The sequence below is a fragment of the Prionailurus viverrinus genome, chromosome A1 (genome assembly GCF_022837055.1).
Source record: "Prionailurus viverrinus isolate Anna chromosome A1, UM_Priviv_1.0, whole genome shotgun sequence".
In the NCBI taxonomy this organism is placed as follows: Eukaryota; Metazoa; Chordata; class Mammalia; order Carnivora; family Felidae; genus Prionailurus; species Prionailurus viverrinus.
In genome coordinates this window covers 174,041,019-174,062,151 of record NC_062561.1, presented here as the reverse complement: position 1 = coordinate 174,062,151, position 21,133 = coordinate 174,041,019, and the positions used below count along the sequence as shown (strand labels likewise).

The 21,133-nt window shown below is 54.6% G+C and overlaps 1 protein-coding gene across 1 annotated transcript; it reads left to right on the top strand.

Annotated features, from left to right (window-relative positions):
• The first annotated feature begins 1,824 nt into the window (after positions 1–1,824).
• RGS14 (regulator of G protein signaling 14) lies at positions 1,825–17,123 on the top strand. Its single transcript, XM_047866029.1, has 15 exons — positions 1,825–2,024; positions 8,969–8,990; positions 9,152–9,330; positions 9,685–9,777; positions 9,863–10,006; positions 10,430–10,573; positions 10,691–10,802; positions 11,104–11,216; positions 11,714–11,917; positions 13,632–13,708; positions 13,932–14,058; positions 14,141–14,222; positions 14,324–14,370; positions 14,450–14,564; positions 14,824–17,123. Exons 1-15 carry the CDS (start codon positions 1,980–1,982, stop codon positions 15,024–15,026), a joined length of 1,707 nt encoding a protein of 568 aa, XP_047721985.1. The 5' UTR covers positions 1,825–1,979; the 3' UTR covers positions 15,027–17,123.
• Positions 17,124–21,133: the final 4,010 nt, after the last annotated feature.

The window sequence follows — 21,133 nt, the reverse complement described above, 5'->3', positions numbered from 1 at the left end:
TCAGTTTCCTTATCTGTAAAATGTAAATAATGAGCACCACTCACAAAGAGGTTGTGAGGAACAAATGAAGTTGGGAGAAGCCCCTGTAAATGGTAACACCCTTTATGAAGCCTCGGCCCAGCTCCATAGCCCAGCAGACAGACAAGCAGTCTCCACTGACATCATACACTCTATAAAACCCTCACAGGCACATTGACATTGTCATGTCAATGGCACCTTATTAAGACCACTGCTGGCAATGCTCCAGGCTCCAAATCAACCCCCAATATACACACCAAGTCTGACTGAATCCCTCTATCTGGGTGGCCTGGAGCAAGGTGTCTGGAGAGAGGTGAGTCAGGGCTGAGTGAAGAGGTATATTAAGTAAGGTAACACTAGCTGCTATCAAAAATAGACTTTAATGTTTATAACAGCTCAAAGTTTATTCCTCACTCTCATAACAGCACAAAGCTAGTGTTTCTGGTTAATGGGTGGCTTGCCTTTGTGCCCTAATACAAAGACCCTGTCTCCTTTCTTCTGTGGCTCCGCAATCCCTTAAAGCCTCATCATCTTCTGCATCCAGCCAAGCTAAAGGGGAAAGAGAGAATGTGGAGGGCACATACTACTTAAAAGTCTTGGCCCAGAAATGGTGCACATCATCTCACTCCCATTTAATTGGTGGGACTAGTCACATGGCCACACCTGACTGCAAATGAGCCTGGGAATTTAAAGTTTAACCATGTGCCCAGGAGGAAGAGGACATGAATTTGTGGCGAAGAGTCAGTTAGTTTCTGCCACTGAAGGGTTCAGGTCATGGCCCTAGAAGAGGGCAGTAGCGTAAAGGGTAGAAAACAGTAGAGGCGCCCAAACCAGAGTGGTGGGGGACATGAGGGCTCTAAGCCCGTACTTAGGGTAAAACAAGTCCTGTAGTGGGTATGTGCCTGTGTAAGAACGAGGCAAACTGAGGACTCTGGCTAAAGGGCCTGAGTTCAGCTGGCACTGGGTCAGGGCTGGGAAGGCATGGTGTCACTCTTCAGTCGACAGTACTACACTAAGGTGGAACTTTTATGTGGGTGGAAATGAATGCACACATGTCAAACACAGATGCAACTGATCCATTCCGCTGCCTGGGTGGGTAAGCATGTGCATACCTGCTTGCACATGTCACTGGGGTGGCTGACTACTTATACACCTATATGCAGTTGTGCCCGCCACATGTCCCTGTCCAAGGGACTGTACATACACCCAAGTGTTTCTAATGAAGGGAGAGTGTGTGTTTATAACATGCACACCTGGATGGTCTGTGTGTATATGACCATGCATGCAAAGTGGCCATCTGTCTGTACATGTGGGCACATGCCTGGGAAGTATCTGGGAATAGAGATAGTACCTCTGCATGCACACAACTGCCTGGGGGAGGGGTATTGAGTGTGCACATGCCTGGCACACAGCAGGGGTGAGATAAGTGTGTCCTGAGTAAAATACATGTGTGCATACTTGGTGCACACGTACACATGTCCACAGAAGCCCCTGTCAGGGTGCAAAAAGGTGACTAAGGGTGTGAGCACACACTTCTGTGTGCCCAGACATGAACTTGGAGCTCCCTTGGCTGGGCCAGACCAGGCTGGGCCACTTTCTGGACACATACAGGCCTCTGGCGATGTGTTGGTGACAGTGTGGGGCACTGCTAAGGGTGCATTGTGGCATGTGTGTGTGCGCATGTGAACGTGTGTGTGTGTGTGTGTGTGTGTGTGTATGCATGTAGGAAGAGGCGTGCGCTCACTTAGACCTTGCTTCTTTCTGTGGTTCGGTTTCTATAGAGACACTTCCTGTGGCAGAGAAAAGAGGTAGTGAGCTGGTGTTTCAGGATGTGAAGGCCCACAGGAGCGGAGCTGGGCTCTCTCTGTTGCCTGCCTGCCACCGTACAAGCTTTGGCCGGGGCTGCCCACAGTCCCCATGGTGGGCACTCCTCACGGCAGGGACTCGTGAACAGCAACGGCATGCCGGGGAAGCCCAAGCACCTGGGCGTCCCCAACGGGCGCATGGTGAGTGTGGGCTCCAGGCCAGGCCCGGGGGAGGGGGTGGGCACACCCAGGGTGGAGCCCAGGAGGCACACCCGGCAGGGTTGGGGAAGAGCCTGCATGCTGCTAGTGGGCGGGAGAAGTTGGGTACAGACAGGAGCAGGTAGTAGGACCTGGTGCCCTTCCTGTAGGACCTTCCAGATGGCCCTGCTGGGGACCTAAGGCAACCTTGGGCATGACAGCAGAGTACAGTGGTCACAGGCTTCTGGTACCCACTGCTCCCTCTCCTGCCACTTTGGCACCATCTGGGCTGGGAGACCTAGCATGGCCCTTGACCCCTGCACACACCCCCAGAGGCCCAGGCCTCCACATCTCACTTAGCCTCAGCCTTCCCCTACTCATCCCATGTCCTGATGCCCGAATTCAGGTAAGGGGCAACCTTCAAGTGGGTCACTGCCCTTTAGCTAGACCTGCTCCAGAGGCTTCATGCCAGAACTAGTAGTCTTTGGGCAGCCTGGGATGGGTCAGTAGGCTCAGGCCAGCTTGGTACATCTTGTCTTTTCTATTCCTGGGCTACCGGGAAGGGTGGGAGTAGCTGGGCACTAGGATGCCTTGTCTATTACTGCTGCCCCACCCCCTGAAGCCTCTCCCTGGCTGCTTGGCCTCCAAATCAGAGCTTCCCTCAGACAGTCCAGCTTCTTTATTCATTCAGCTAATGGGGCAGGCTGTACTAGGCCTTTCCTCCCTAGGATACCGGCCCACTTGGCAGAACCCCATCTCCAGGAAGGCCAGACGGTGTCCTAGCCTCCAACCTAGCCCCAGCCTAGGACTATGGGACAAGGCCAATGGGTCTAGAGAGACCTGGATTCCACTCTTGGCTCTGTGTCCCTTACTAGGGGTCCTCTCTGACCCATACTAGGGTCCTCTCTGACTCTCAGTATCTTCACCTATAAAATGAGGAAATTGGAACAGATCTTAAAGTCATCTTGTTGAGATGACTAAGTAGAATGATGAATATGAGGCCCTTGACCCATTGTGGGGGCTCCATAAATGTCAGCCCCATGCCTCCCTTCATTCTCAGTACCTCTTCATGGATCCCCTGCCTCACTCAGGAACTGAGGTTTTACCCTCCTAATTCCCTACTAATTCCTAAGGCTTTTCTCCACCTCTCCTTTGCCTAGTGTCTCCTTGTTGCCCAGCCCCAGGCTAGCTTGGTGGGAGAGAGGCAAAACCCTCCAAGCTGACCCAGTCCCCACCTCACTGTCTCTGCCATAAACCTAACTTTGAAAGTTCAAGAACCTACGGTCCTCTCACTCCAACCCAGAGACATGACACTAGGGTATGCAGGCCAAGGACACTGGGCCACTCCCACGACCACCCCAGATGGGGTGGGTTGGTGCTGGGTTGGTGCTTTTGAGCAGTGCCCAGGACTTCAGGGCAACTGAGGATGCCCAGGGACAGACCCTGCCTCTGCCCCTGCCACATCAGCCCGTGGCTTCTCTACCCAAAAGTCATTCAGAGCAGGGAGGGCACCCACTGCCCCCAACCCTGGAAAGCTCATAGATGCCCTGGCTCCTTGCAGCAACCTTCACACACAGGTTTATCTTTGCCCTTCCTGGGCCTGTTCTGAACTCTCCCTGTCACCTGTGATCCTGAGGGTCACAGATTGGCTTCTTGCTGGCCATTGGTCAGCTTTCTAAGGCCATGCTCAACTGTCATGGGGAGGGGTGGACAGGCATCAGCATCTGTGGCACAGCACTTATGGACCAGGAGTTGGGCTCCTTCCATGAGTAACCTCTCGAGGGAGGTTCAGAGGAGTAACTGACATGCTGAAGGCAGCCAGCAGGTAGAGGGGCCTGCATCTTAACCCAGACTATCTGACTCAATGCCTTTGCTCTCCCACCTCCCAGAACTGCCTGGCTCTGTCCTCCCCCTCTTCCCCCTGCAACCACCCCACCCACCGCTGCCATCACTCCCTGCTGAGGCAGCTTCATTTGTCAGCCTCGGCTTTCTGCCACTCAGCTTGTCAGGCAGTTGCAATGAAACCTGTCACTTAGAGATGGCTCCCAGCCCCCTCCCAGAGACATCATTACACAACCCCAATTGCCACTTCATTTGTTCATGCAGTCATTCATTCAGCAACCCCTCCATAGGTCTGCTCTATGCTGGCCCTGTCCTAGGCACTGAAGACCCAAACCCATCATCCTAGCCCCTGCCCTCAAGCAGCTCCCAGTCTGGCAAGGCACAAAAGACGTGGGTACAAATACCAGAAGAGAATTCAGATTTAGGTAAGAGCCATGGGTCCAGGGTAGAGAAAGCTTGAGGAGGACCCGAGGAGGGAGAACTGACTTCTTGTCTCATTTTGTGCATCGTAGTAGGAAGCTCTTGAAAGGATATACCATCTGGAGGAGGGGATGGCATGGGGAAGCATCTGGATGTGGGGAAACACAGGGTGTTTGTACAGGGACATGGCCTAAGGGGAAGCTGGGCCTAAAGCCTGGAGAGGAGGGGTTATCATATCCTGTCACTCTCAGGGAGCCCAGGTAGTCATCCCATCTGGGGAGACCTGCAAGGCAGAGCCTACTGTAGCTCTGTCTGTATTCTTGGCATCCAGCTCGGGGCTAGGGTTCAGCTCCACAGGATCGGCTCAGGCTGAAGGGGCCAGGCACCCAGGGTTCTCTGTGCACATACTCAGAGAGGATCTTGGGGCCTCCGTTTCCCCTAACTAGGATGAAATGAGATGATGGTACAGAGTGCCCAGCACAGAAGATGCTAAATAATTCGCCCCTTCCTTTGAGGTCTGACCACTACAGAGGGCAGAGTTCAAGAGGACCCCCTGGGCTCTTTACCCCTGATTGACTTTGCCCACCTGTGTCCAAAGGGCTAAGGCCCTGGGCCTGCCAGCTCCCCTGGTACATCTCCTGCCCACCCAGGGAGGCAGCTTGGTGGAGGAAATAACTCAGGCTCCAGAGTCAGGCACACCTGGATTTTAACTTCAGCTCAGCCCCTTCCCCACTGTGTGAGTTCTTTGGGCCTAGGTTTCCTCGTCTGTAAAATGGGGGTAGTAATACCTGCCACGAAGGATAAGGATTTGAGGATAGAGTGAGTGAGAACATGGATGCGTATTGTCCGAGAGTGCCTGCCACACAAGTGGAGCTCAGAAATGTTGCTCCTCCACACTCACCTTAGTATTCTTAGATACCAGCGGTTCTGCCAGGCTTAAGAAAAAAAATTATGGCAAACTGAGGCCTGACCATGGGTCAGAGTTTCACCTTCCACCACACCCTTCCTCATCCTTTCTTCCCCTTTTCTCCCATTCACTCACCACTTCTCAGGCAAGTCGGGGTGAGGCAAGGCAGGCCCTGCTCAGCACAACTTCCCTAAGCCTGGCAGCTTGGGCAGGTGGGAGCCCTGGTCAGCAGAGCTCCTGACGGCTCCATGCCAGTGACTTTCACACACTCGCTCACCCTTCCTAGCAGCCCCAAGGAGTTGGAAATGCCGAGCCCCCTTCTACCCAGGGGGAAACCGAGGTCCAGAGGAAGACGTTGCTTGCCCTTGAGTGGCTGACCTGAAATTGAACTCTATCCTAACTCCCTCCCACCTCTGGATCTCTCTCCCTACCCCATCTCAGACCCAACTATACATATCAACAACCAGTGGGGCAAGAGGGGCCGAGAAGCATGACTTGCCGGCCACAGATATGGGGCGTTCAGAGGTAAAGGATCCTTGCCGAAGGAGGTGCTGGGGCCTCATGGGATGGCAGAGGTGGACTGCTAGGGTCCTGATGGCTGCTTGCTAGCACCAGAGCAAGGAGGGTGCTTCATGGGAGGGAGTTCAGGTTGGCTCCCTCTGTAAACCAGACCTGCCCTCTAGGAGCTACCAAATGATAAGGAGAGAGGCCTAGCCGTGGGTGGACAGCAGTGTGGCAGGCAGGAGGATTCAGGGAAACTGGTGGTGTTTGTAGGTGACTGATGTCAGCGAGTAGAGATCGGGAGAGCAGTCAGTTCAGTGAGGGGAGCAGGAGCAGATGCGCAGCAAGAGAAAGCAGTGAAGCAGGAAGCAGGAGTGTGAAGGGGTGTGGGGAACCTAGAAAAGTTTGATAAAGTGTAGGGCGCAGTGAGAAGGAGGGAAATGGGGGAGGCTGAAGGGATTCATTAGTCAGGCCCCGGGCTGCGCTTCGACTGTTAACACAGCAGCTGCTCCACTTCCCAGGGCAGGGAGCTTGGCCACCACCTGAGAGCCAGTCCCACCTAAAGACACACACAGGCAATTCCACACAAGGTCAAGAATAAAACAAAATAGGAGTGTGGGCTGGCTTCTGCCCCAGGCGCCTTTACCCAGTCTGTAGCTCCAGGCCTGCCGCAGCAGCAGTGGGGGCTCTGAGCTAGTGCGTGGATCTGAGTCCCAGGATGGAGGGCAGGCCAGAGAGAGGCCAGTGGCGAGGAGTGGGGGACGGTAGGGGGGCAAGAGGTGGCCATGCGGCCACCCCAGAGGGGAAGGCAGGATGGTTCCAAAAGACCCATGCAAAGGGTGGTGAGAGCAGCCCTGAGGGTGGCAAAGCTGCAGAGCAGTTGAGGCTGGCACGTGTGGCATGAGTAGGGCTGCCAGGAAAGGAAGGAGCAAGCTGGAGGTTACCCTGGGTTTCAACTCGTCCTCCTCATGCAACCCAGGAATTGGGACTTTCTCTGGCAGCCCCTGGAGCTGACCCGGAAGAAGGGAAGAAGCCATCACATGGAGGGTGCAGAGGCAGGAGGGCGAGGGCTGGGGAGGGTCAGGAGAGGGCGCCCCTCTCCTGGTAAGCTCCCAGGAGGGGCTTGGTACACTGGCCAATGGGCTCGGCGCTTGGCCACGCTCTGATACTGTGCTAACTTTCCTCTCCAGTAACGTCTCACCTCCACATTCTAGGTGGGAGACGAGGCTTAGGGAGGAGCCCGAGGGCGTAAGAGTAAAAAAGGGCAGAGCTGGGATTTGACTCTGAGTCTGACAGGCCCCAACACCTGTGCTCCATAGCAGGGCTAGCAAACTCAAAGTGGAGCATGGTCAAGACTAATGTAACAGCAGCAATAACAGTAATGTTCCATGAAAGTTTACTACATATCAGATAGTGTTCTGAGTTCCTTATCTATATATTTAACTTATTTAATCACAGGAATCTTTTGAAATCAGGAGAAGTATTTGCCCCATTTCTGCAGAGAAAGAAATTGAGGCACAGAGAGGTGAAGTGCCTTGTGCAAGGTCACACAGCACAAATTGAACTCAGGCGGTCTGGAACAGCACTTGCCTCCATAAGTAACATGAATGTGGCAAACTGGCCTCAGAGACCTCTGAACAGAGCATGAGCCCCTTGTAGGGAAGGCAGTTGCTATTCAATGCCAGCCAAAGTTGTCATGCTGGGGAGAAGCTCTGGGTAGCTGAAGCATCACAGGAGTTTATGTAAAACTCCTGATTTTTAAATGTGGGAAACACCTTTAAACTTAAAAAGAAAAAAAGTCTGAGAGCCAAGATATTAATTATGTACTAACATATTTGCAGGCCAGCTCTGGCTCACAGATATGGAACCTGAGTGTTCCCAGGTGAGAGTGGGGAGCACAGAGGGAGATCCCAGATAGGAGGGCAGGGAGAGGCTTCCTGGGAGAGATGTTTGTAGACCTGTTTCCAGTGGGGATGTAACAAAGGGACAGGTGATCCCTGTGACAGGACTAGTGGGAAGAGGATGTGAGAGAGAGAAAGGGAAGGGGGGATGATCAGGCCCTGGTGCTAGGAGCCCAGGTAGTGGGAAGAAAGACAGGATGTAGGGAAACTGGTTTGGTGCCTTGCTCTGGTAGTGGCAGAGGTGGCTTCTCCTTGGGACTGGCTGAGTTCAAAGGGCTTGTGGGACATTTGGGCAGAGATGTTAGCAGGAAGTTGGCTATGTGGGTTTGGATCTGGGGAGATGTGGGAGAGGGAAAGGCAGAGTCAGGGAGGGGTGGAGGCCATCTTGTGTGGGTAGGAGATGAGGAGGAAACTGGAGGAGCTGCTAGGAAGGTAGGAAGACCAAGGGAAACCACTGCAAGAGTCATTTTGAAAGGAGAGTTTTTTCTATTTCACTAATGGTTGGATTCCCAGAGAAGTCGGAGTTGTACGTGGGGGGGGGGGGGGGGGGGAGGATGAAGTTGGTCTCTGCAGCAATGCTACTCAAAATGTGGTCCATGGACCAGTGCATCAGCATTGCCTGAGAACTTGTTAGAAATGGAGAGCCTCAGACCCCATCCTGGACCTACTGAGCCAGAATCTCTGGAGGTGGTTTCCTACTGGTCATTTTAATACACACTAGAGTTTGAGAATGACTGCTTTACATTCTAAAATTGCATCCTGATCCCAGCCCAAGATGGGGTGGGGCCCATGGTCTCTCAGGGTCTTCCTCTCCAAGAGGAAACAGTTGCAACAAAGAGATCACTGGCTACAGAGACACCTTTCCTTCCTCAAAGACACCAGCAAACATTGATACAGCACTTGCCACATGCTGGCCACTGTTCTCAGTGCTGGAAATGTATTAAACTGATTTGATCCTCACAATAGTCCCAGAAGGTAAGTTACTATTATTATCACCATCTCCTATTACAGATGCAAACAAACAAGTAACGAGTTACTCAGCTAGTAAATGGCAGAGACAAGATTCAAAGTCTGTGCTGATCCTCACCATGCTGTACATCTGGGCTTACCCAGCAAGTGCTGAGGGAGGAGGGAACCAGGGGCAAATGGAAAGTAACTGGCATAAATTCCAGCACACAGTGGTTGGCACATGATGGAAGGGGAGCCGGGAGTAGCCTGAGCAAAATGCTGAGCAAGCAGTGACCTCACTGGGAATGCCCAGCATGGCCCTCCAGGGAGAGGAAAACAAGCTCCAGTCCTGGGGCCTGAGCCCAGAGCTGTCCCTTGAGAATCTACCCCGGGCTCTGCTCTGACTATCTACCTTGGGTCTCTTGTAGGTTCTGGCTGTCTCAGATGGAGGTAAGTGACAGAGGGTACAGAGGAGGCCTGACTGGGGTGGGGGAGGGTATGTGGAAAAGGGTGGGGACACCTCTTGGTATCTTTCCTGGGAAAATACCTACTGATGGGGTTGGGCCGGGGAAGGCCACAAAGCTCACCACCATTTGTCTATCCACCTACAGAGCTGAGCAGCACAGCAGGGCCCCAGGGCCAGGGTGACGGCCGAGGAAGCTCTCTCAGTATCCACAGCCTCCCCAGTGGCCCCAGCAGCCCCTTCTCCACCGAGGAGCAGCCTGTGGCCAGCTGGGGCCTGTCCTTTGAGCGGCTGCTGCAGGACCCTCTGGGGCTGGCATATTTCACTGTAAGCCCTGGGATGGGATAGGGAGGGCAGATGGCAGTGGCCACCAGGTGGGGGGCGGGGGTAGGGTGGCCGGCATGGGAGAGGATATGGATGGAGCTTCAAGCTGGCCAGAGTGGAATTCCTGTGTCAGCTGCCTCATCCAGCCTTTCTTTGGCATCTTCTTCCTTTTCTCTCAGCAGGGAACTTGTCTCTGCCTCCCATTTCCTCTCTGTGCCTTCTGATCTGGCCCCATCTGTCTGTCTGGCCCTATCTGTCTGATTTGGCCTCTTGGCCCTATCTCTATCCCAATCTCTTTGACCGCATCCCCTGAATGGGTCTCTGTGTCTCTGCCTGCCTCTTCCTTCTATGCACCAGGAGTTCCTGAAGAAGGAGTTCAGTGCTGAGAATGTAACTTTCTGGAAGGCCTGTGAGCGCTTCCAGCAGATCCCTGCCAGCGACACCCAGCAGGTGGGGGAAAAGACCAGCTGGGGCAGAGTGGTGGGACCAGAGCCTGGGTCATGCCCCTGACCTTCACCTGTCCCTCCTGCAACAGCTCGCTCAGGAGGCCCGCCACATCTACCGGGAGTTCCTGTCCAGCCAGGCACTGAGCCCAGTGAACATAGACCGGCAGGCTTGGCTAGGCGAGGAGGTGCTGGCAGAGCCTCGACCGGACATGTTCCGGGAACAGCAGCTCCAGGTGAGTGTTCCCAGGGGCCTCGGTTTGGGATTAGGGGGAGTGGCCTTGGAAGAAAGGACAAGAGGTGGGACCAGATCCAGGGGCGAAGCCCGATTGTCAGGGGTGGGATGGGGTTGGAGTGGCCTACGGAGAGGAGCAAATTTGGATTTGGATGCCCGCACCAAAGTTAAATGCAGGGGCAGGGCGCGGGTCAGAGGGCGGTACCAGAGGCTACGGTGGAGCAGGGTCTAGGGGCGGTGGAGCCTAGCAGAGGTCGAGGCGGGGCCAAGAGTAGGCACTGGGCTAGATCAAGGAGTTGCGTGGGAGGGGCTAAGGTCTCAGCTGCTAGGTTGGGGACCCAGCTAACCTTGAGGACAGGGCCAGGTAAGCTGGGGGCAAGTCGAGCGCCCCCTTCGGCTCACCGCCCCGGCGCGGGTCCCGCAGATCTTCAACTTGATGAAGTTCGACAGCTATGCGCGCTTCGTCAAGTCCCCGCTGTACCGCGAATGTCTCCTGGCGGAGGCCGAGGGACGCCCCCTGCGGGAACCTGGCTCCTCCAGCCCCGGCAGCCCCGACTCCACCAGGAAGGTGCGGACGAGGGGCAGTGGGAGGCAGTGGGCCGGGCGCAGATCTGTAGGGTTGTGTCCACGGTCTGCACGTAGGCTGGGGTCCGGCCCCGAGCCAGCGCCTTTCCTCCACCCGCAGAAACCGAAGCTGAAGCCCGGGAAGTCGCTGCCGCTGGGCGTGGAGGAGTTGGGGCACCAGCCTTCTGCTGAGGGCTCTGGCGGCCGCCCGCTCCGCAAGTCCTTCCGCAAGGGTGAGGGTCGGAGGCCACAGACAAGAGTCAGGGTGGGAGTTTGGGCAAGCTTTGAGAATGCCCCCTTCCTCCTATTTGTAAATCTGTGAAAACCGAAATACCCTGTGACCACCACGTTCCCTCGGTGGTTCGGCTTCCAGACTAGAGCCCTGAAGTTTGGGAAGCCCCCTCAGTACCAACGCTTCCGTGGCCCCAAGCCGCGTTAGACCCCTGCGGGAGGGCTCCAGCAGGGTCCACCTGGTGGTGGAGAAGGGGGTATAGGGAGGAGGGGCTGTTCTGCTCACTGCTCCGTCTCCTCTAGAACTGGCAGGCGGGGCCCCAAACTCAGCCTTGCGCAGAGAGTCCCAGGGCTCCCTCAACTCGTCTGCCAGTCTGGACCTCGGCTTCCTTGCCTTTGTCAGCAGCAAATCTGAGGTGAGCGGCCTGCTGGGGGGGACAACGTGCAGGCTAGGGCCACTATTCATGCCCCTTTGTGTGGCCACCATCATTCCTAGTCATGGTTCCTACTTACATCTTCCTGCTACCAACCCCTTAGCCTCCTCACTTTCTTCCTGTCCTCACCACAAGGGCCCCATGCATGGCATAGGTGTACATTCCCTTTGTGTGTGTGTGTGTGTGTGTGTGTGTGTGTGTGTGTGCACGTGTGGGGGCCCAGGTGTACACAGCAGATGTGTGGGGGTCAGTGGGAGGATCTGTCTCTGGGTGTCCTTACACCTGGCATACATATGAGCATATGTTACATACATGTGAGCATACATATGTTCCTGTAGGAGTATCTTTGCCTGCCTAAAAGTGTGCCCTTAGGCATGTGTGTGCATGTGTGCACCCGGTGGGCTTACCTGCCTGTGTAACTCTCTGCATGTCCCTGAATATGTACACATGACCTTCCTTCCACCCCTGTCCTGAATCAGAGCCACAGGAAAAGCCTTGGGAGCACAGAAGGTGAGAGCGAAAGCAGGCCAGGGAAGTACTGCTGCGTGTACCTGCCCGATGGCACAGCCTCCTTGGCCCTGGCCCGACCTGGCCTCACCATCCGTGCCATGCTGGCAGGCATCTGTGAGAAACGAGGTCTCTCTCTACCTGACATCAAAGTCTACCTGGTGGGCAATGAGCAGGTGTGGACTTGGCCTGGTCCCCAACTCTAACTATCTTCCTGATCCCAACCCCATTCCTATCTGTGCTCAGCTATGACCTCCACCCCAGTTCCATTCCCATCCTCACCCCCTTCCTAATTCCAATCCTCAACACAACCCTGCCCCGTCCCCCATGCTCAGCTCCAAATCAACCCAGCACCAACTCCTCAAACTCAGACTTCCACTCTCATCCCATGAAAATTCTTTCCCCACCCCATTCCCCTCCTGGTTTCCAGCTTTACCATTATCTTCACTGTGATGCTCTGGGGAGGGAGAGTAGGGGAGAACCACTGCCAGAGCTGGGTCTCCCCCATGACCCCCAGAGTCCCTACTGACCATCTTTGAAAGGCCATCAGGGGCACTCAAATGCACCTAGCCCACAAAAAAAAGTTTTCTTGAGGTGCAAACTAGAATTAAGCTTTACAGAGGAATGTGGGGGGAAATGTACTTTAAAACAAATCATCTAGTAAGAAGGGTTCGAAGAAAGAATGCTGCATTCCAGGGAGACCCTATAGGATTTCATTCTCCCAGACAAGGCCTAAGGCCCTGCCAGGTAGGTGAGCAGAGGGACCCAGACCTGAGCTCTGTCCTCCAGGTCCACAGGCTGGCGGTAAGCCAGGCAGGATGTGATCAGGGAAGAAGAGCCGAAGCTTCAGAGAGTTTCTAGGGAAAAGTAAGCTTTTCTGGCTGGCTCCGGGAAGACTTCATGAAAGAGGCAGCTGTTGATGAGGGGAGGATAAGGATGGGGAGGAGTTTGCCTGGCAGAACTGTCAGGAAAAGACATTCTCAGCCGAAGGAACAACTTAAGTGAAGTCTGGATATGAATAAGAAGTGCAGGGCAAGTTCAGGGGCCTGGAGAGTGGGACTGTGAGGGCAGTAGTGGGAGGATCTCTGCCCACTCAGGCCACCCGGGGAAGACTCTGAAGCCCAGATGGGCCTTCTCATCTGCCGAATATAACTCCCCACCCACACTCCACCTGTCCCTGCAGCAGAGCACAGGCCTTCCCTGGAAGAGGCTGCCTCCCTGCCCTGGGCTGGTGCAGGCAGTGGGACCTACACGGGCAGTAGTCACTACCTACTGCTTATGTACCTACTGTGTGCCAGGCACTGTGCCAGATACTTTATATCCTTCTGGCCTCACAGTGGTCTGGGAGAAGAGCTCTTGTTGCAGTGAGGAGACAAGAAGTGTCCTTAGTAGGTGGGGATGGAGAGAAGTGGACAAGTGTCAAAAAAGGGACAAGGTCTGGGTGGCTGATCAAAGGTGGGTGGTGAGGGAGGAAATGCATCCATGGACTTCACATGCCTGAGACAAAAGTGGGCAGCCATCCAGGAAGTGGGTCCTGGACTGGCCTGGCCCAAGAAGAGGGAGCTCCATAATCCAGGACCTAAGCCTGCTCCGTATCCAAGCAGCCTCATTACCATTTCGTGCTCATCCCACCCCCATGTTTCCCATAACTCCGTTTCTTTTCCAAGGCTGTCCAACCTTCTTGCCACCCTTCTCCCTGGCTAGGCTCCGACTCAGCCAGGTGTCTTATTCCATCCACATCTCTATCGCTCACCTGCCCATCGCCTTTCTCTCTGACCCGTAGGGATCCCCAGTGGGGGCCATGGGTGGAAGTGAGGTGGTTCCTTCGGACCCTGGGGATCGTTAGGGGTGGGGAGGGAGGGACTCTGAGACCCTGACTGGCATCCGCAGAAGGCTCTGGTCCTGGATCAGGACTGCACCGTGTTGGCGGACCAGGAAGTGCGGCTGGAGAACAGGATCACCTTCGAGTGAGTGCCCCTCCTCCCAGGCTTGGGTCCCAGTTCTGGCTGCTGTACTCCCTCTCAGGTCCTGTCCCTGGTGCTAACCGCGTCCCGGGGACTGAGGTCCCACCCCCAAGTTGTCCCACCCCCCTAGTTTAGGCTCCGCCCCCTCCTGGGCCTCGTCCGGGATGGGTTGGGGGAGAGGCGGGGTCGGCTCTCCGCGGTTCCGCAGCGCTAGGGTCCCGTGCAGGCTCGAGTTGGCGGCGCTGGATCGCGTGGTGCGGATCTCCGCCAAGCCCACCAAGCGACTGCAGGAGGCGCTGCAACCCATTCTGACGAAGCACGGCCTGAGCCCGCAGCAGGTGGCACTGTGCCTGGTGAGCTGGGGGACAGCAGGGCAGAGGAGGGACAGCGGGGAACGGGCTGCCTGTCCTGCAGGCTGCTGACCTGTTCCCACAGCCAGGCGAGAAGCAGCCGCTGGATCTGGGGAAGCTAGTGAGCTCGGTGGCAGCCCAGAGACTGGTTTTGGACACTCTCCCAGGTAGAGAACCAAGGCCCTGGGGCTTGGTCCCTGGAGATGACCCTGGCCCAGAAGGGGTCCAGGTGGGAGGCAAACAGTAAGGGTGGCCCTCTCTGCCATAGGGGTGAAGACTCCTGAAGCTGGAGACACAGCCCCGTGCCGCAGCCAGGTGAGTGAGAGTAAGGGCTCCCTCTTCTGCCTACTGCACCTCCCCTCCCAGTTGTGGCTCTGACTCCACATTCTCGCAGGGCGGCCAGCCTAGAACTCAGAACAAGGCCGCCCATCCCTCTTCACTGTCCCTCAACTCGATGGCCCAGGCAACCAGTAGTATCACTGGGAAGCGGCAGACCTGTGACATTGAAGGTACTTTGGGGATGGTGGGAACTAGAGACCAAAAGGGTTGGGGACCATTGAGGGTGGGTGGTACCAGAGAGGCTTGATCTGAGGCTTGATGTTATTGGGGCTGGAACAATTTCCATTGGGGTTGGGGGACCAGAGGGCCTGAAGGGTGGGAGGGGGGCATTTGGGGAGGCTGTGGTCATAACAAGGGCAGTAGAACAGTGGTGGGCTAGCATAGGCAGGTCTGCACTGGTGGGCTTCTTGACTCTGTGGTCACCCCTAGGCCTAGTGGAGCTGCTGAATCGGGTGCAGAGCAGCGGGGCCCATGACCAGAGGGGCCTTCTGCGCAAAGAGGACCTGGTGCTTCCAGAATTTCTGCAGCTGCCTGTCCAAGGGCCCAACTCCCAGGAGGCCCCACCACAGACTGAATCAGAGGTCCAACCCAAGGGGGACCCCTTGGACTCCACTGCCCACTCAGCCCTCTGACAGCTGCCCAACAGTCCAGGCTGGCTGCATGGCACCTGGCGGGCCAAGCATGCCATGGGCCCGCTCTGCATGCCCTGTCTGTGCCATGAGTGTTCCTGGCCACTTCCTGTCACGGGCAGGCCCGCAGGAAGAGCCAGAAGAGGGCGGAGAGTGGGCTCAGAGGAGCCGCACCCCACAGCTGCCACCACTTGGTCCCTTATAGGTTCACTCATCCATCCCTTGCTGCCAGGCCACTGAGGGGAGGTGGGCCTAACCTCTCTGGTGCAGGCATGTCCAGCACAGAAGGATGGCATTGGCAGTGCCAGCCTCCTCACCCTGTGCTAAGCCTCAGCAAGGAGCAGGAGGAGGGGCTGGCCCCTCCTCAGGGAGCTGGTATGAGTAAGGCCTGGGGGTGCAGGCGGGAAGCCCCTCCCACTACTCACATAGGCTCTGCTGGACATATGGATTTTGCAGTTGGCTTGGGGCAACTGTGTTTGTCCTGGATGTATGATATTGTTATTATAATAGTAATTATTATTCTCCCATGAGGTGTGTTCCTTGTATACCAGTCTACCCTGTGTGCCCCCCCCCCCCCCCAGCCATACTGCCTCTGTCACCAGGGTCAGTGCCAGGAAGCCCTTGGGGACCTCAAGACGTGCCCCCTAACTTCCTGTTGTCAGTCTCTCTCTTCCTGACTGCACAGAGTATTGGGGTGTGAATATGAGAGACAGAGACAGGGAGGAAAGGAAGAAGGGCGGGGGGGGGGCAAAGGGAGGGAGGGGAAGACACTTCTGGGGAGCCATGGCTCTGCCACCTGTCATCGCACTGTTCCTCAGTCTCTGGATCTGAATAGAGTACAGCATCTGGCTATTGTCCTCTGCTTCTACTGGGACTGAGTGTGTCTCTGCAGACATGGCTGTGGGCTTCTTCGGATGCGTTAGAGCCTTGTAGAGGATACTGGGTGTTGTGGTGGGAGCAGGTTCTGTCCCTTGTCTGCTTTGGCTGGGTGCCCATCCCTGTCCCTAGGTAGCCCACATAGGGAGAGAGAGTGGGGAGGACCTCCCAGAAGGAGGGCCCAGCTTGTGGGCAGAGAAGCCAGACTCAATCCCAGTGCTGCTGAGACAAACAAGGGGACATGGGAACCTTGAGGGGACACCTCCTGACCACCTCAGACAGGTAAAACTCTCTTCCGAACCACTCCAGTTCTTTGTGCTTGCTGTCCCGTTTGTCAGGAACTACCCCCCACCCCCATACCCCCTATCATGGCACCTCATCCTTGAAATTCCTGAGAGAAATCAGTGGGGTTTGCTGACCCAATGTGCCTTTCTTCAGAAGTCTAACCCAAGCCTTTCTTGGGGGACTTCAGCCCTCTACCCCCACTGCCCATTTTCTTTGTCTGGGCTGGCCAGACCCTCTAGCTGCTGGGGTGGGCTCATGACCCAGGCCTGGTCAATCAGAGTTTGGTACAGGAATGATCTTCTGACCCCAGTGAAAATGACAGTCCTTGTCCTTTACCCTTTCCTAGGGATTTGAACAGAGGATACACAGGGAGAGAACCTGCATGTGAATCAAACAAATGCAGGAGAGCAGGACTGAGATATAGAGGGAGATTCCAAAATTTCCCTGAACATCTAAAGTCAACCACCCCTAGACATTCTCATTTAGGCAAGCCAACACATTCTTTCCATGTGTATGTGCTTGTGACTCTGAGTGGGTTTTCTGAGACCTGCAACCACAAAAGTCTTGCTTCATTGAAGATCTCAGCTTGAACACCTCAGTGGAGCCTTCCCTGGTCACTTGAAGCTGTGGTCTAAATGTTTGTGTTCCCCTCCCCCCAAATTCATATGTTGAAATCCCAGCCCTAAGGTGATGGTATTAGGAGGTGGAGCATTTGGGATGTGCTTGGTCATGAAGGTGGAGCCCTCGTGAGTGGGGTTAGTGTGCTTATAAAAGAGACCCCAGAGAGCTCCCCCACCCCTTCCACCCTGTGAGGACACAGCAAGAAGTTGGCTGTCTACAACCTGGAAGAGGGCTCTCACAGACACCGAATATGCTGACCCCCTGATCTTGGACTTCCAGCCTCTAGAACTGTGAGAAATAAATTTTTGGATAAGCCACGCAGTCTCTGGTATTTTTGTTATAGCAGTCCAAATGGACTGACACCAGATATGAAGTGCTCCCCAACTTTTTTCTCTACCATGCTGTCCAGTTTTCTTCCTTCACAGTGCTAATCCCACTCTGTAATGACCTTATTTACTTATTCACACTTGTTTGCTGACAATATGATAAACATGCCCTGATGGCAGTGACCTTGCCCATCTTGGTCACTGTTGTTTCCCCTTGGCCTACTGGGCTGACAAATGATTCTGCAGCCTCAGATAGACCAAGTGAAGGAAGCAGGGACAGCAGGGCAGTGGGGGTCCTTGGCAGGGGACTGCATAGCACACAGTCTTTGGCCAGATGGGGGTAGGGAGACAAACCCATGTCCCTTCCCCAATCGGCTGTGGAACCTCCCTTACACTTCCTGGGCCCTGGGGCTTCTCTCTGTGGGCAGAGACACCCTTCCATGTGCCAGGATAGAGAGGAAGGGACACCAGGTAAGAGAAGGGTATTTTCCTAAAACTGGCAGATCCTTCAGGCAAGCCCCCCCCCTTCACCCACCCCTGCCCTTCTGAATCCCCAGCAGGGATGCCTATTACTCTTATGGACCAACAAATGTGATTGCCCCATGATAGAGGGGGTCATGGGTCAGGTGGAAGAGCCTCGATAGACATTAGCCCCTGGAGGGGGAGGAACATGCATATCAACTCAGGCCCCCAAGTTAGGCAGGCTCCATCCTTTATCTCATTTTTGTCTTCATGACAAAATAGCCTGGTGGGGATGAAACCAAGGCTACAGGAGAGGAAGTGACTAGTCCAGGACCCTGCAAAGAATTTGTTGCTGGAGCTTGACCAGCACACAGGCTGTCTGACTCAGGGACATACACCAGGGAGGACCCTGATGCTGTAGGAACCCCTTCTGGGAAGCCAGCACCCTCTGGGAGTGGGGTGGGGAAGGATACATTGAAGTGGCTGCTCTGGGGAGAAGAGCATAAAAATTAAAAATGCAGCATCTGACCCCAGCATTACCACCAGAGAATTACTCACTCCCACGTACAGGGTCGCCCTCCCTGCAGGGGTGTCTATGACCTCAAAACTGGCAAACAGCCAAATTTGTGGGGTAACACAAAAGGTGGTAGCGTGTCTGTGTTCTGCAATACCACACAGCAGGTAAAGAATTGGGGACAGCATGTCCTTATGTGGAAAGTTCTCCAAGATGTGTTATTGTTTGGTAAAAGAAAGTAGAGCAATGCACATGACATGATACCTTTGTATAAACCACAAACACAGAGACACATGTATAAGTATATAGAAAGAATAGAGAATGCTCTAGAAAGACGCATGCCAAGCAGATAAAAATGGGGAGGGGACTAGGATTGGGAGGAGTAGTCAAAGGACACTTTCATTTTAGCTTTAATGTTTTTTAAAAGATGCTATTAAAAATAATTATAATCTTTATTTATTGTTTAAGCAAGCTCTATTCTCAATGTGGGACTTGAACTCATAACCCTGAGATCATGAGTTGTATGCTTTATCCACTGAGCCAGCCAGGCATCCCTAAAGATAGTTATAATAGGGGTACCTGTGTGGCCCAGTCAGTTGAGTGTCTGACTTTGGCTCAGGTCATGATTTCATGGTTCATGAGTTCGAGCCCTGCATTGGGCTTGCTGCTGTCAGTGCAGAGCCCACTTCGGATCCTCTGTCCCCCTCTCTCTCTGCCCCTCCCCTGCTCATGCTCCCTGAAAAATAAATAAAACACTTTTAAAAACTAATAATTCTAAAAACACAAAGAATTTCCCAGGGCTACTTATTTGTCACACTGGGCCACCATCCCTTTCTCCAGAAGGAGAACCAACTCTTCCCTGGGGGCTTCAGCCCACCGGCCACCTTGGCCCACTTTGGCTGGCTTCTGTGTCCCTCTGCCACAATCCCCCAATATGTCCCCTGAAGCTGTCCTGGGCTGAAGGAGACCCAGTTCCCTCCTTCCAGTTCTTGTGCTCTCAGAATCCCTCAAGGTCCTGGGCCCTCACTGCAAAGATGGGGGTCCAGGCCCAGGGGCAAAAGTCACCACCTGGTCAACCCACAGGCCCTTTCAAAGCCACTGCATGGAGCTGGATTCCTTGGTGGTTGGGAAAAGTAGTGGAGTTGCTTCTCCTCCCCCACCAGATGGGAAGACTGGAAGGGAGTTAGCCTATCCACCCAGCACCCAGCGTTAAGGAGGGGAGAAAACACACATCTGTTGACTGCTGTGCAGCTCCAGCACCCCCAGTTTACAGAGGACACAGGCAGAGAGAGATATGACTGCCTGGAGGACACCTGTGGGACCCAAGACTCTAAGAGAGAAACTTGCTACTTATCTCTGGTCCCTTACACTGTTGACAGTCTTAGACGTAAAGCAGTATGGGATGGGCACAGAGCGAGCACAGAGCACACGGTGACCTGGGTTCTGGGCCGGGGTGGGGGCAGGTAGAGGCACCAGTTCTCACCTGGAGCCCAGCTGTAAGTGCTGACGCAGCTGTGGGCGGATTCTTCCAGGGGCAGCCATTCCTACCTCCCAAGAGCGAGAGCGCAAGGTGCACCCCGCAGGAGGCCTGGCCTGATGGTCAGGTGACTCCAGTTTCTGGGGGATTAGAGGCTGGAATTTAGCTTCCACAGAGAAAGAAATGCCCAGAGGGGAAGGAACACACACGGTTGGTTATACTGAATCAGAAGCATCCCAGGCCAGGCACAGGCCCATACCGCTACACAAAAACAGGGGGCACTATTGGTGTCCCTGGTGGTCCTGGTGGATCCAAGAGAAACAGAACATGACACGTGTGTGTTTTGTGATTCCTGTGTGGTCCATCTCAGCTCCTATCTGCAGAGAACTGGCTTGGGGATAAAACAGAGGCAGAAAGCCAAGGAGAAGCACCATAGAACCAGCCTCCCACTTCTAGGCCAGCCCAGAATGCTGACTGCCAGAATGAGGCCCTGGCCAGCTAAGAGGGGTGGGCAGCAGTAACCCCACTAGCCAGGTAGGCTACCATCTTCCAGCCCTTCCGAGGAGGAGTTGAAGGAACCCAGCAACCAGACCCAAAACCTGGAGTATGGAGTATGGAACTGGAGCTTGGAACTGGGAGCCCAGACCCAGAGCACAAAGCCTGGAACTGGAACATGAAGCCCAGACCCAGAAACTAGAGCCAAGAGCCTGAAGTCTAAAAAATTAGAATCTGGAGGGGCACCTGGCTGGCTCAGTGGCTACAGTGTGAGACTCTTGCTCTCCGGGTTGTAAGTTTGAGCCCCACATTGGGTGTAGGGATTAGTTAAAAATAAAATTAAAAAAAAATAATAATAACAAAATAAGAAGTAGAGTCTGGTATCTGGGATCAGGGGTTGCAGCCCAGAACCTAGAGCCCAATGCCAAGAAGCAGAGTCCCTGCTCTGCTGGATGTCAGATGCCTGAAACTGGAGTCAGGGGACTGGAGCTCAGATCCTGGAGCCCAGAACCCAGAGCTTCCACCTGATAATTTATGGTACAGGGCCTACAGCTCCAGGCCCAGAACATGGAACTCAGGACCTGAAGTCTAAAGCCAGATCTCAAAGCTTCAGGTCTGGAACCTAGAAGCTACAGCATGGGACTACCATCTGAGAGTGTGCTGTCCACAACCTCACCCTCAGGCCTGGTCCCTGAGGCCAGCATGAAAGCACAGAGCTGGAGCCACATGAGGAAGGGAGCTTCAGGGGAAGAGCTGATTTCTGAGAAAAGCCCAAAGCAACCTCAGCTCTTTTGGCCACAGACTTTGGCCTCATCAGTCAATGAGTGACTGGTGCCTGGGCCACCAGGATTAAACATTACACAGGGCACTTATCCCCCAAACAAGGATGGGGCATCCTCAGGTCAGCTGCCCCTGCCCTGGATCCATGGATCTAATGTAATAGAGCATGGGGCATCCAATCTGGAAAATGGGGCTTAGATGGGATAACATCTGCTAGGCAGCTCAGATTGAAGTCCAGACTGTCCAAGACATGACAAAGTCGAGAGAGCCAGAG

What these genes read in the sequence shown, in the direction of transcription:
- RGS14 (XM_047866029.1), top strand. Translation starts at nt 1,980, where the DNA reads ATGCCGGGGAAGCCCAAGCACCTGGGCGTCCCCAACGGGCGCATG. An exon ending in TGGGGCTGGCATATTTCACT is followed by an intron (nt 9,331 to 9,684) that starts GTAAGCCCTGGG and finishes TCTATGCACCAG; the next exon opens with GAGTTCCTGAAGAAGGAGTT. An exon ending in CCGCAAGTCCTTCCGCAAGG is followed by an intron (nt 10,803 to 11,103) that starts GTGAGGGTCGGA and finishes CGTCTCCTCTAG; the next exon opens with AACTGGCAGGCGGGGCCCCA.